At 48.8% G+C, this 15,424-nt stretch overlaps 1 protein-coding gene across 1 annotated transcript in view; it reads left to right on the forward strand.

Moving 5' to 3' along the window:
* The window catches only part of arid4b (AT-rich interaction domain 4B), a 232,979-nt gene that overhangs the window by 192,271 nt on the left and 25,284 nt on the right, over positions 1-15,424 (forward strand). The window contains exon 21 of the mRNA XM_046290716.1: positions 367-1,779. Coding sequence (XP_046146672.1) covers positions 367-1,779 — 1,413 coding nt within the window. The remainder of the gene's footprint in view (positions 1-366; positions 1,780-15,424) is intronic.

The following is a 15,424-nucleotide window of genomic DNA, read 5'->3' on the forward strand; positions in this document are numbered from 1 at the left end:
GCATTGTACTCTACCAGTATAGAGGTAGCCACTGCTCTACCTGGCGTTGTACTCTACCAGTATAGAGGTATTCAAATGGATAGGATATGTCATTCAACTTACATTTTGTTTTATGACTTTGACTATTGAACAAGTTAGCAAATTTTAAGCCACATTTTGTACTCAATGTTATGCTTTTTGAGTGTTGAACAATTAACTTTTTTAGTTTTAGTAGTTTTAGAGTTCAGTAGATTGTATTTCACTCCATAGAACTATTCTACATTGATTGGGAGTGCTGTTGTGTTTCCTAAGCCATTGTAGTGGAAGTTTGTGGTGCCAAAATCGTTGTCAAGGTACTAAAATGTTGTTTTTCTTTTCTTCCTTCAGCCTCAGAGAGTTCAACAGACGAGTCTGATCAGGATGGTGGACGTGAGGACGACGATGACCATCCAGGTTCAGGGGGTCGCGGCAGTCTCAGGAAGGGGGGTTCCCCCAAACCCCTTCAAGCCTTAGACCGCTGGGAGGGTACCGCCTCTACCGATGTCCCCAAACCACCATTGGTCACAGGGAAGAGCCAACAACCAATCAGCGTCGAGACCCCGGAGTCTGGGAAGCGGCGTAGCCAACTAGAATTTGAGGCTGAGAGGGAGGGGCCAGGTAGCTCCGCCTGCAGGAAGAGGAAGTCAGAAGGAGTGGCAGGGGAGCAACAGACCTCTAAAGGACCCCCGTCCAAAACCAAGCTCCCAACCAGGAGCACCAGGAGCGCAGACTGGCTGCCGGGAAGCTCCAACAGGAGGGCCCAGGAGAGAACAGGAGGTCTAGGGGAAGACAGAGGAGGAGCAGGAGGTTCTTCTAGCAGCAGCTCAGATGACGGAGGTGCACCTTCCACTGAGCCCCACCAGGCCGATGGAGACCGACTCAGCTCCCGTCCCAAACCTTCCCCCTCTAAGAAGTACAACGGCATGAAGGACAAGGGTGTCACCGGTGGTGGAGTCGGCGCCCGCCCTGCGGGATTCTGGGAGATCCCTGAGAAGAGGGCTAAGATGGCAACGAGCAGCGTGGAGGAGAGGGAGAGAGAGAGAGCGAGACTGGCGGGTGGCAGTCGTACCAAGGGCCAGAAGGATGTGTGGTCCAGTATTCAGGCCCAGTGGCCCAAGAAGACCCTGAAGGAGCTGTTCTCTGACTCCGACACAGAGGCTGCTAACTCCCCTCCTCCGCCTGGACCGGCCCAGTCCTCATCATCATGCCACGAGGAGAGGGAGAGCAGGGGGGAGCGGGATGGGGACGAGGCAGGAGTTGGAGGCCCGGAGAGGGAGAGCAGGGGGGAGCGGGACGGGGAGGGAGACGAGGCAGGAGGAAGAGGCCCGGAGAGGGAGATTAGGGGGGAGCGGGGCGGAGAGGGAGACGAGGCAGGAGGAGGCCCGGAGAGGGAGGACCATGACCTCTCAGAGGAGAACCAGGGGCAGGAGAAGAGGAGGAGTGAGCAGGAGTTCCCCTCCAGTGGATCTAACTCAGTTCTCAACACCCCTCCCACCACCCCAGAGTCCCCATCCATGGGACATAGCAGTAGTGGGGCCATGGCGCAAGGGGCTGGAACTAGCTCTAACCGGACTCAGCCCTCCTGTCCTCCCCTGTCTGTAACCCCTGCTCTGGGTACAACACCCTCCTCTGACCCCCGACCCTGCGGGCGCCCCAACACCCTGGCAGAGGAAGGTGGTTGTGGTCGCAGTGAGACAGACAGCAGTACAGTGGAGGTGGAAAGTCTAGGAGGGGAGCTGCAGGACCAGGACTTACCCCCAGGTAAGTGTTGACAAGCCAAATGGTTGCTGGCATCAGTGTCCTAGATACCGTCACCAGCCGTTGTGCCCTTGAGCAAGACACTTAACCTGCTCACAGGGCACTACACTAGTAGCTCTACTCCAGCCTTTTCCACATGTGTATTTGTGTGTACAGTGCCTGCAGAACGTATTCATACCCCTTGATTTTGTTTTATTTCATTCATGCTTTCAGTCGACGAGATTGAATAATGCATTTAAACTGCTTAAAAACACAGAGGATACTACATTCAATTAAACAAGTTCTAACCGGCCTACCAACTGGTGCAGCATCGCAGTGCTAGAGGTGTCACTACAGACCCGGGTTCTATCCCGGAATCATTGTTGTATCACAACCGGCCGTGATCGGGATTCCCATAGGGTGGCGCACAATTGGCCCAGCGTCGTCCGGGTTAGGGGAGGGTTTGGCGGGGGGGCTTTACTTGGCTCATCGCGCTCTGGCGACTCCTTGTGGTGGGCCGGGCGCCTGCAGGCTGACTTCGTCATCAGTTGTACGGTGTTTCCTCTGACACGTTGGTGCGGCTGGCTTCTGGGTTAAGCTGGCGGGTGTTAAAAGCTTGGTTTGCCGGGTCATGTTTCGGGGGACTCATGACTCAACCTTCACCTCCCGAGGCCGTTGGGGAGTTGCAGCGATGAGACAAGATCAAAATTGGGGAGAAAAATGGGGTAAAATACAAAAAAGAATTAACAAGTACGATGGCAGTGGCTATGGTCAGATCTTTCTCTATATTTGTTCTTATATTGATGCTGGACAGTTGGCTCTGTTTGCAGAGGACTCTGACAGTACTGTCTCCTCTTCTCTGTGGTAGTAGATCATGTAGAGGGTCCAGTACTGTCTCCTCTTCTCTGTGGTAGTAGATCATGTAGAGGGTCCAGTACTGTCTCCTCTTCTCTGTGGTAGTAGATCATGTAGAGGGTCCAGTACTGTCTCCTCTTCTCTGTGGTAGTAGATCATGTAGAGGGTCCAGTACTGTCTCCTCTTCTCTGTGGTAGTAGATCATGCAGAGGGTCCAGTACTGTCTCCTCTTCTCTGTGGTAGTAGATCATCAAGAGGGTCCCAGTACTGTAAAAAACTCTTCTCTGTGGTAGTAGATCATGGATGAGGGTCCAGTACTGTCTCCTCTTCTCTGTGGTAGTAGATCATGTAGAGGGTCCAGTACTGTCTCCTCTTCTCTGTGGTAGTAGATCATGCAGAGGGTCCAGTACTGTCTCCTCTTCTCTGTGGTAGTAGATCATGTAGAGGGTCCAGTACTGTCTCCTCTTCTCTGTGGTAGTAGATCATGTAGAGGGTCCAGTACTGTCTCCTCTTCTCTGTGGTAGTAGATCATGTAGAGGGTCCAGTACTGTCCGTGACTGTCTCTGTTTTGTGTTATTATCTTGCTTGGCCTTTTCTGTCTGCCTTTGCTTTCCAGTGCTGCTTCCTGTTTCTTTGTGCAGCAACACACTTTTGTCCTGACTTCACTTTCATTAATCTGATGACTGTTATTTATCTAATCAACTAACTAGGTTTAATAATAATATAATATATGCCATTTAGCAGACGCTTTTATCCAAAGCGACTTACAGTCTTTAATTGTTACCCAATTAAATGAATCATGTAACAATTAACTCATTAGGATTTGGGGCACCACGGGAGCAGTTATTTAGAGTTACCATCTCCCCAATTAAACTCTAAAGGTCTTGACCTTTCACATCCATAAACAGTCAGCAGTCATCATAACCTCGTATCATATCATGTCGTAACCTTGCATCGGCAAAAACCTGAGCCTTAATTATGATTCAGTACTACACACATTGGTTTACTTATTTATTTACTAGCTAACTAAATTGTAACACAGAATAATCATACACAATACATGAGTACATGAGAAATACATAATACATGAGAAGTAGGTCCCTAGCGGACTGACAACAATATGTCTGCTTGTTATGAAAGACATGGCGAGACAGAGGGACAGAGACACTTAACGTTGCTACATTTAGAAAATACCCTCACTTATACTTTACACACAAACTGCCGTCCGGTTGGAGAAAATCCTTAGTTTCTCTCGGTGGACCGGGTCTTCTTAAAAAATGTGTTGGGCCTTTTCGCTGCACGCTTGTAAGGTTTGATTGTCCAAAAGGGGACCCCACCCATCTTCTACTGTTGTTCTCCTCTGCTGTCGTCCGGTATCCGGTAACTTGTCATGTAGTCCTGAACAGAACTACAGAGTTTATTCTCCTTCCATTCGCTCTGGAAGATGCTTCTTTGAAGATAGGCTAGCCAGCCGTGTCGATGGTTCCCCAGTGGGGTGATGACAGTAATAGAATACGATGGTTTGAGCAGAATTGTCCCACTTAAATTTGCTTTTCTAGATACTTTACTTAGGATCAGCCGTACCAGTGATTGTCCGTGAGGTGACTTTATCGTCTCTACCTCGCATTGAGATTCACAGTTCAAACCACTTTAAAACGTGAGCTGTACTTCTCTCTGGTGTAATATGTTCATTCTTAAACCATCATTTTATACAATTGGCCCAAAAGGGCGGTTCCGACAGGCTGACACGCTCTCTGACCTCACTCAAGGGGGAGGTGACTACTTACTTGTACAAAGTTATAGAAACAATTTCCTCTTATAGTTTCTAAAATCATATCCCTCTCTTAACCAAAACACTTTCATCATTTTTCATATAGCATGCACAACGTAGAGGATGTAGTGTTACAGTATTTCCTCTATAACATTGTTAATGGCATCACAAAATAACAAACAAACTGACATCAGTGTTCCTTTAGGTCGCCTCTGACCATTCCCCACGTTCTATGTTAGAAATATTGAGAGCTGATTCCAACTGGAACAGCCTGACCACCCAGTATTAGTGGAGCTGATTCCAACTGGAACAGCCTGACCACCCAGTATTAGTGGAGCTGATTCCAACTGGAACAGCCTGACCACCCAGTATTAGTGGAGCTGATTCCAACTGGAACAGCCTGACCACCCAGTATTAGTGGAGCTGATTCCAACTGGAACAGCCTGACCACCCAGTATTAGTGGAGCTGATTCCAACTGGAACAGCCTGACCACCCAGTATTAGTGGAGCTGATTCCAACTGGAACAGCCTGACCACCCAGTATTAGTGGAGCTGATTCCAACTGGAACAGCCTGACCACCCAGTATTAGTGGAGCTGATTCCAACTGGAACAGCCTGACCACCCAGTATTAGTGGAGCTGATTCCAACTGGAACAGCCTGACCACCCAGTATTAGTGGAGCTGATTCCAACTGGAACAGCCTGACCTGACCACCCAGTATTAGTGGAGCTGATTCCAACTGGAACAGCCTGACCACCCAGTATTAGTGGAGCTGATTCCAACTGGAACAGCCTGACCACCCAGTATTAGTGGAGCTGATTCCAACTGGAACAGCCTGACCACCCAGTATTAGTGGAGCTGATTCCAACTGGAACAGCCTGACCACCCAGTATTAGTGGAGCTGATTCCAACTGGAACAGCCTGACCACCCAGTATTAGTGGAGCTGATTCCAACTGGAACAGCCTGACCACCCAGTATTAGTGGAGCTGATTCCAACTGGAACAGCCTGACCACCCAGTATTAGTGGAGCTGATTCCAACTGGAACAGCCTGACCACCACCCAGTATTAGTGGAGCTGATTCCAACTGGAACAGCCTGACCACCCAGTATTAGTGGAGCTGATTCCAACTGGAACAGCCTGACCACCCAGTATTAGTGGAGCTGATTCCAAATGGAACATCCTGACCACCCAGTATTAGTGGAGCTGATTCCAACTGGAACAGCCTGACCACCCAGTATTAGTGGAGCTGATTCCAACTGGAACATCCTGACCACCCAGTATTAGTGGAGCTGATTCCAACTGGAACAGCCTGACCACCCAGTATTAGTGGAGCTGATTCCAACTGGAACAGCCTGACCACCCAGTATTAGTGGAGCTGATTCCAACTGGAACAGCCTGACCACCCAGTATTAGTGGAGCTGATTCCAACTGGAACAGCCTGACCACCCAGTATTAGTGGAGCTGATTCCAACTGGAACAGCCTGACCACCCAGTATTAGTGGAGCTGATTCCAACTGGAACAGCCTGACCACCCAGTATTAGTGGAGCTGATTCCAACTGGAACAGCCTGACCACCCAGTATTAGTGGAGCTGATTCCAACTGGAACAGCCTGACCACCCAGTATTAGTGGAGCTGATTCCAACTGGAACATCCTGACCACCCAGTATTAGTGGAGCTGATTCCAACTGGAACAGCCTGACCACCCAGTATTAGTGGAGCTGGTTCCAACTGGAACAGCCTGACCACCCAGTATTAGTGGAGCTGATTCCAACTGGAACAGCCTGACCACCCAGTATTAGTGGAGCTGATTCCAACTGGAACAGCCTGACCACCCAGTATTAGTGGAGCTGGTTCCAACTGGAACAGCCTGACCACCCAGTATTAGTGGAGCTGATTCCAACTGGAACAGCCTGACCTGACCACCCAGTATTAGTGGAGCTGATTCCAACTGGAACATCCTGACCACCCAGTATTAGTGGAGCTGATTCCAACTGGAACAGCCTGACCACCCAGTATTAGTGGAGCTGGTTCCAACTGGAACAGCCTGACCTGACCACCCAGTATTAGTGGAGCTGATTCCAACTGGAACAGCCTGACCACCCAGTATTAGTGGAGCTGATTCCAACTGGAACAGCCTGACCACCCAGTATTAGTGGAGCTGATTCCAACTGGAACAGCCTGACCACCCAGTATTAGTGGAGCTGATTCCAACTGGAACAGCCTGACCACCCAGTATTAGTGGAGCTGATTCCAACTGGAACAGCCTGACCACACAGTATTAGTGGAGCTGATTCCAAATGGAACAGCCTGACCACCCAGTATTAGTGGAGCTGATTCCAACTGGAACAGCCTGACCACCCAGTATTAGTGGAGCTGATTCCAACTGGAACAGCCTGACCTGACCACCCAGTATTAGTGGAGCTGATTCCAACTGGAACAGCCTGACCACCCAGTATTAGTGGAGCTGATTCCAACTGGAACAGCCTGACCTGACCACCCAGTATTAGTGGAGCTGATTCCAACTGGAACAGCCTGACCACCCAGTATTAGTAGCTGAGTGGAGCTGATTCCAACTGGAACAGCCTGCCTGACCACCCAGTATTAGTGGAGCTGATTCCAACTGGAACAGCCTGACCACCCAGTATTAGTGGAGCTGATTCCAACTGGAACAGCCTGACCACCCAGTATTAGTGGAGCTGATTCCAACTGGAACATCCTGACCACCCAGTATTAGTGGAGCTGATTCCAACTGGAACAGCCTGACCACCCAGTATTAGTGGAGCTGATTCCAACTGGAACAGCCTGACAGTATTAGTGGAGCTGATTCCAACTGGAACAGCCTGACCTGACCACCCAGTATTAGTGGAGCTGATTCCAACTGGAGCCTGACCACCCAGTATTAGTGGAGCTGCCTGACCACCCAGTATTAGTGGAGCTGATTCCAACTGGAACAGCCTGACCACCCAGTATTAGTGGAGCTGATTCCAACTGGAACAGCCTGACCTGACCACCCAGTATTAGTGGAGCTGATTCTAACTGGAACAGCCTGACCACCCAGTATTAGTGGAGCTGATTCCAACTGGAACAGCCTGACCACCCAGTATTAGTGGAGCTGGTTCCAACTGGAACAGCCTGACCACCCAGTATTAGTGGAGCTGATTCCAACTGGAACAGCCTGACCACCCAGTATTAGTGGAGCTGATTCCAACTGGAACAGCCTGACCACCCAGTATTAGTGGAGCTGATTCCAACTGGAACAGCCTGACCTGACCACCCAGTATTAGTGGAGCTGATTCCAACTGGAACAGCCTGACCACCCAGTATTAGTGGAGCTGATTCCAACTGGAACAGCCTGACCACCCAGTATTAGTGGAGCTGATTCAACTGGAACAGCCTGACCACCCAGTATTAGTGGAGCTGATTCCAACTGGAACAGCCTGACCTGACCACCCAGTATTAGTGGAGCTGATTCCAACTGGAACAGCCTGACCACCCAGTATTAGTGGAGCTGATTCCAACTGGAACAGCCTGACCTGACCACCCAGTATTAGTGGAGCTGATTCCAACTGGAACAGCCTGACCACCCAGTATTAGTGGAGCTGATTCCAACTGGAACAGCCTGACCACCCAGTATTAGTGGAGCTGATTCCAACTGGAACAGCCTGACCTGACCACCCAGTATTAGTGGAGCTGATTCCAACTGGAACAACCTGACCACCCAGTATTAGTGGAGCTGATTCCAACTGGAACAGCCTGACCACCCAGTATTAGTGGAGCTGATTCCAACTGGAACAGCCTGACCACCCAGTATTAGTGGAGCTGGTTCCAACTGGAACAGCCTGACCACCCAGTATTAGTGGAGCTGATTCCAACTGGAACAACCTGACCACCCAGTATTAGTGGAGCTGATTCCAACTGGAACAGCCTGACCACCCAGTATTAGTGGAGCTGATTCCAACTGGAACAGCCTGACCACCCAGTATTAGTGGAGCTGATTCCAACTGGAACATCCTGACCACCCAGTATTAGTGGAGCTGATTCCAACTGGAACAGCTGATTCCAACTGGAACAGCCTGACCACCCAGTATTAGTGGAGCTGATTCCAACTGGAACAGCCTGACCACCCAGTATTAGTGGAGCTGATTCCAACTGGAACAGCCTGACCACCCAGTATTAGTGGAGCTGATTCCAACTGGAACAGCCTGACCACCCAGTATTAGTGGAGCTGGTTCCAACTGGAACATCCTGACCACCCAGTATTAGTGGAGCTGATTCCAACTGGAACAGCCTGACCACCCAGTATTAGTGGAGCTGATTCCAACTGGAACAGCCTGACCTGACCACCCAGTATTAGTGGAGCTGATTCCAACTGGAACAGCCTGACCACCCAGTATTAGTGGAGCTGATTCCAACTGGAACAGCCTGACCACCCAGTATTAGTGGAGCTGATTCCAACTGGAACAGCCTGACCTGACCACCCAGTATTAGTGGAGCTGATTCCAACTGGAACAGCCTGACCTGACCACCCAGTATTAGTGGAGCTGATTCCAACTGGAACAGCCTGACCTGACCACCCAGTATTAGTGGAGCTGATTCCAACTGGAACAGCCTGACCTGACCACCCAGTATTAGTGGAGCTGATTCCAACTGGAACAGCCTGACCTGACCACCCAGTATTCTACACCGTCAATCTGTATCTTCTTCCAGGATTTTCATAGACCAAGCTCTTTGTTGATGATGTCTCTCCAATCTTCTGGATTCTTCTTTCGGAGTTCTTGAATTTAATTTGTCTAGAAGTAATCTTTACCCATCAGATTCATTTTTTTTCTCCATTTCTCAGTCCCCCCATCTCAGTTCCCCCCCATCTGTCAAATATGTTTTGCCTTTTCTTTGGTGGCCGCTTTTAGTTGTTCCTTCAGCGATGGCTGATTTTAAAATGTGTGTGGGCATACTTACGTCAAGGACCGTTTGTATGTTGATGTTGAAGATATCCAACTTGTCATCCAATTTTCTCTGCATGGTAGACAGCTGACCAGCCTGTGATTGTCAGACACCACTCTAGGGCCTCTGTTCTCTCTTGAGACACCGCCGCCCTGCTCTGGATTCCATTTCCTTCCGCTTTGCTCGGTTCACTGATGGTCACCTGATCCCAGCACGGCCAATACAGTAGGGGAGCTGTAGTAGGTGTTGAGGTCTGTTCTGATCAGAACCATCATGGAGTCTCCATGTAGTAGGTGTTGAGGTCTGTTCTGATCAGAACCATCATGGAGTCTCCATGTAGTAGGTGTAGAGGTCTGTTCTGATCCATCATGGAGTCTCCATGTAGTAGGTGTTGAGGTCTGTTCTGATCAGATCCATCATGGAGTCTCCATGTAGTAGGTGTTGAGGTCTGTTCTGATCAGAACCATCATGGAGTCTCCATGTAGTAGGTGTTGAGGTCTGTTCTGATCAGAACCATCATGGAGTCTCCATGTAGTAGGTGTAGAGGTCTGTTCTGATCCATCATGGAGTCTCCATGTAGTAGGTGTTGAGGTCTGTTCTGATCCATCATGGAGTCTCCATGTAGTAGGTGTTGAGGTCTGTTCTGATCCCTCATGGAGTCTCCATGTAGTAGGTGTTGAGGTCTGTTCTGATCCATCATGGAGTCTCCATGTAGTAGGTGTTGAGGTCTGTTCTGATCCATCATGGAGTCTCCACGTAGTAGGTGTTGAGGTCTGTTCTGATCAGAGGTCTGTTCTGATCAGATCCCTCATGGAGTCTCCATGTAGTAGGTGTTGAGGTCTGTTCTGATCCATCATGGAGTCTCCATGTAGTAGGTGTTGAGGTCTGTTCTGATCAGATCCCTCATGGAGTCTCCATGTAGTAGGTGTTGAGGTCTGTTCTGATCAGATCCCTCATGGAGTCTCCATGTAGTAGGTGTTGAGGTCTGTTCTGATCAGATCCCTCATGGAGTCTCCATGTAGTAGGTGTTGAGGTCTGTTCTGATCCCTCATGGAGTCTCCATGTAGTAGGTGTTGAGGTCTGTTCTGATCAGATCACTCATGGAGTCTCCATGTAGTAGGTGTTGAGGTCTGTTCTGATCCATCATGGAGTCTCCACGTAGTAGGTGTTGAGGTCTGTTCTGATCCATCATGGAGTCTCCATGTAGTAGGTGTTGAGGTCTGTTCTGATCAGATCCATCATGGAGTCTCCATGTAGTAGGTGTTGAGGTCTGTTCTGATCCATCATGGAGTCTCCATGTAGTAGGTGTTGAGGTCTGTTCTGATCAGAGGTCTGTTCTGATCCATCATGGAGTCTCCATGTAGTAGGTGTTGAGGTCTGTTCTGATCCATCATGGAGTCTCCATGTAGTAGGTGTTGAGGTCTGTTCTGATCCATCATGGAGTCTCCACGTAGTAGGTGTTGAGGTCTGTTCTGATCCATCATGGAGTCTCCACGTAGTAGGTGTTGAGGTCTGTTCTGATCAGATCCATCATGGAGTCTCCATGTAGTAGGTGTTGAGGTCTGTTCTGATCCATCATGGAGTCTCCATGTAGTAGGTGTTGAGGTCTGATCAGATCCATCATGGAGTCTCCATGTAGTAGGTGTAGAGGTCTGTTCTGATCCATCATGGAGTCTCCACGTAGTAGGTGTTGAGGTCTGTTCTGATCCATCATGGAGTCTCCACGTAGTAGGTGTTGAGGTCTGTTCTGATCAGATCCCTCATGGAGTCTCCATGTAGTAGGTGTTGAGGTCTGTTCTGATCAGATCCATCATGGAGTCTCCATGTAGTAGGTGTTGAGGTCTGTTCTGATCAGAGGTCTGTTCTGATCAGATCCCTCATGGAGTCTCCATGTAGTAGGTGTTGAGGTCTGTTCTGATCAGATCCCTCATGGAGTCTCCATGTAGTAGGTGTTGAGGTCTGTTCTGATCCATCATGGAGTCTCCATGTAGTAGGTGTTGAGGTCTGTTCTGATCAGATCCATCATGGGGTCTCCATGTAGTAGGTGTTGAGGTCTGTTCTGATCAGAACCATCATGGAGTCTCCATGTAGTAGGTGTAGAGGTCTGTTCTGATCCATCATGGAGTCTCCATTAGTAGGTGTTGAGGTCTGTTCTGATCAGAGGTCTGTTCTGATCAGATCCCTCATGGAGTCTCCATGTAGTAGGTGTTGAGGTCTGTTCTGATCCATCATGGAGTCTCCATGTAGTAGGTGTTGAGGTCTGTTCTGATCCATCATGGAGTCTCCATGTAGTAGGTGTTGAGGTCTGTTCTGATCCCTCATGGAGTCTCCATGTAGTAGGTGTTGAGGTCTGTTCTGATCAGATCCCTCATGGAGTCTCCATGTAGTAGGTGTTGAGGTCTGTTCTGATCAGATCCATCATGGAGTCTCCATGTAGTAGGTGTTGAGGTCTGTTCTGAACCATCATGGAGTCTCCATGTAGTAGGTGTAGAGGTCTGTTCTGATCCATCATGGAGTCTCCATGTAGTAGGTGTAGAGGTCTGTTCTGATCCATCATGGAGTCTCCACGTAGTAGGTGTTGAGGTCTGTTCTGATCCATCATGGAGTCTCCATGTAGTAGGTGTTGAGGTCTGTTCTGATCCATCATGGAGTCTCCATGTAGTAGGTGTTGAGGTCTGTTCTGATCCATCATGGAGTCTCCATGTAGTAGGTGTTGAGGTCTGTTCTGATCCCTCATGGAGTCTCCATGTAGTAGGTGTTGAGGTCTGTTCTGATCAGATCCCTCATGGAGTCTCCATGTAGTAGGTGTTGAGGTCTGTTCTGATCCATCATGGAGTCTCCATGTAGTAGGTGTTGAGGTCTGTTCTGATCAGAGGTCTGTTCTGATCAGATCCCTCATGGAGTCTCCATGTAGTAGGTGTTGAGGTCTGTTCTGATCCATCATGGAGTCTCCATGTAGTAGGTGTAGAGGTCTGTTCTGATCCATCATGGAGTCTCCATGTAGTAGGTGTTGAGGTCTGTTCTGATCAGAGGTCTGTTCTGATCAGATCCATCATGGAGTCTCCATGTAGTAGGTGTTGAGGTCTGTTCTGATCCATCATGGAGTCTCCATGTAGTAGGTGTTGAGGTCTGTTCTGATCAGAGGTCTGTTCTGATCAGATCTATCATGGAGTCTCCATGTAGTAGGTGTTGAGGTCTGTTCTGATCAGAGGTCTGTTCTGATCAGAGGTCTGTTCTGATCCATCATGGAGTCTCCATGTAGTAGGTGTTGAGGTCTGTTCTGATCAGATCCATCATGGAGTCTCCATGTAGTAGGTGTTGAGGTCTGTTCTGATCCATCATGGAGTCTCCATGTAGTAGGTTTTGAGGTCTGTTCTGATCAGAGGTCTGTTCTGATCCCTCATGGAGTCTCCATGTAGTAGGTGTTGAGGTCTGTTCTGATCCATCATGGAGTCTCCATGTAGTAGGTGTTGAGGTCTGTTCTGATCCATCATGGAGTCTCCATGTAGTAGGTGTTGAGGTCTGTTCTGATCAGAGGTCTGTTCTGATCAGATCCCTCATGGAGTCTCCATGTAGTAGGTGTTGAGGTCTGTTCTGATCCATCATGGAGTCTCCATGTAGTAGGTGTTGAGGTCTGTTCTGATCCATCATGGAGTCTCCATGTAGTAGGTGTTGAGGTCTGTTCTGATCAGATCCCTCATGGAGTCTCCATGTAGTAGGTGTTGAGGTCTGTTCTGATCCATCATGGAGTCTCCATGTAGTAGGTGTTGAGGTCTGTTCTGATCCATCATGGAGTCTCCATGTAGTAGGTGTTGAGGTCTGTTCTGATCAGATCCCTCATGGAGTCTCCATGTAGTAGGTGTTGAGGTCTGTTCTGATCAGATCCATCATGGAGTCTCCATGTAGTAGGTGTTGAGGTCTGTTCTGATCCATCATGGAGTCTCCATGTAGTAGGTGTAGAGGTCTGTTCTGATCCCTCATGGAGTCTCCATGTAGTAGGTGTAGAGGTCTGTTCTGATCCCTCATGGAGTCTCCATGTAGTAGGTGTTGAGGTCTGTTCTGATCCCTCATGGAGTCTCCATGTAGTAGGTGTTGAGGTCTGTTCTGATCAGATCCCTCATGGAGTCTCCATGTAGTAGGTGTTGAGGTCTGTTCTGATCCATCATGGAGTCTCCATGTAGTAGGTGTTGAGGTCTGTTCTGATCAGAGGTCTGTTCTGATCAGATCCCTCATGGAGTCTCCATGTAGTAGGTGTTGAGGTCTGTTCTGATCCATCATGGAGTCTCCATGTAGTAGGTGTAGAGGTCTGTTCTGATCCATCATGGAGTCTCCATGTAGTAGGTGTTGAGGTCTGTTCTGATCAGATCCATCATGGAGTCTCCATGTAGTAGGTGTTGAGGTCTGTTCTGATCCATCATGGAGTCTCCATGTAGTAGGTGTTGAGGTCTGTTCTGATCAGAGGTCTGTTCTGATCAGATCCATCTGTCTCCATGTAGTATCAGATCTGTTCCATCATGGAGTCTCCATGTAGTAGGTGTTGAGGTCTGTTCTGATCAGAGGTCTGTTCTGATCAGAGGTCTGTTCTGATCCATCATGGAGTCTCCATGTAGTAGGTGTTGAGGTCTGTTCTGATCAGATCCATCATGGAGTCTCCATGTAGTAGGTGTTGAGGTCTGTTCTGATCCATCATGGAGTCTCCACGTAGTAGGTGTTGAGGTCTGTTCTGATCAGAGGTCTGTTCTGATCCCTCATGGAGTCTCCATGTAGTAGGTGTTGAGGTCTGTTCTGATCCATCATGGAGTCTCCATGTAGTAGGTGTTGAGGTCTGTTCTGATCCATCATGGAGTCTCCATGTAGTAGGTGTTGAGGTCTGTTCTGATCAGAGGTCTGTTCTGATCAGATCCCTCATGGAGTCTCCATGTAGTAGGTGTTGAGGTCTGTTCTGATCAGAGGTCTGTTCTGATCCATCATGGAGTCTCCATGTAGTAGGTGTTGAGGTCTGTTCTGATCAGATCCATCATGGAGTCTCCATGTAGTAGGTGTTGAGGTCTGTTCTGATCCATCATGGAGTCTCCATGTAGTAGGTGTTGAGGTCTGTTCTGATCAGATCCATCATGGAGTCTCCGTGTAGTAGGTGTTGAGGTCTGTTCTGATCAGAACCATCATGGAGTCTCCATGTAGTAGGTGTAGAGGTCTGTTCTGATCCCTCATGGAGTCTCCATGTAGTAGGTGTAGAGGTCTGTTCTGATCCCTCATGGAGTCTCCATGTAGTAGGTGTTGAGGTCTGTTCTGATCCATCATGGAGTCTCCATGTAGTAGGTGTTGAGGTCTGTTCTGATCAGAGGTCTGTTCTGATCAGATCCCTCATGGAGTCTCCATGTAGTAGGTGTTGAGGTCTGTTCTGATCCATCATGGAGTCTCCATGTAGTAGGTGTAGCGGTCTGTTCTGATCCATCATGGAGTCTCCATGTAGTAGGTGTTGAGGTCTGTTCTGATCAGAGGTCTGTTCTGATCAGATCCATCATGGAGTCTCCATGTAGTAGGTGTTGAGGTCTGTTCTGATCCATCATGGAGTCTCCATGTAGTAGGTGTTGAGGTCTGTTCTGATCAGATCCCTCATGGAGTCTCCATGTAGTAGGTGTTGAGGTCTGTTCTGATCCATCATGGAGTCTCCACGTAGTAGGTGTTGAGGTCTGTTCTGATCCATCATGGAGTCTCCATGTAGTAGGTGTTGAGGTCTGTTCTGATCAGATCCATCATGGAGTCTCCATGTAGTAGGTGTTGAGGTCTGTTCTGATCCATCATGGAGTCTCCATGTAGTAGGTGTTGAGGTCTGTTCTGATCAGATCCATCATGGAGTCTCCATGTAGTAGGTGTTGAGGTCTGTTCTGATCCATCATGGAGTCTCCATGTAGTAGGTGTTGAGGTCTGATCAGATCCATCATGGAGTCTCCATGTAGTAGGTGTAGAGGTCTGTTCTGATCCATCATGGAGTCTCCACGTAGTAGGTGTTGAGGTCTGTTCTGATCCATCATGGAGTCTCCACGTAGTAGGTGTTGAGGTCTGTTCTGATCAGATCCCTCATGGAGTCTCCATGTA

Source organism: Oncorhynchus gorbuscha, linkage group LG11, assembly GCF_021184085.1.
Source record: "Oncorhynchus gorbuscha isolate QuinsamMale2020 ecotype Even-year linkage group LG11, OgorEven_v1.0, whole genome shotgun sequence".
Taxonomy (NCBI): Eukaryota; Metazoa; Chordata; class Actinopteri; order Salmoniformes; family Salmonidae; genus Oncorhynchus; species Oncorhynchus gorbuscha.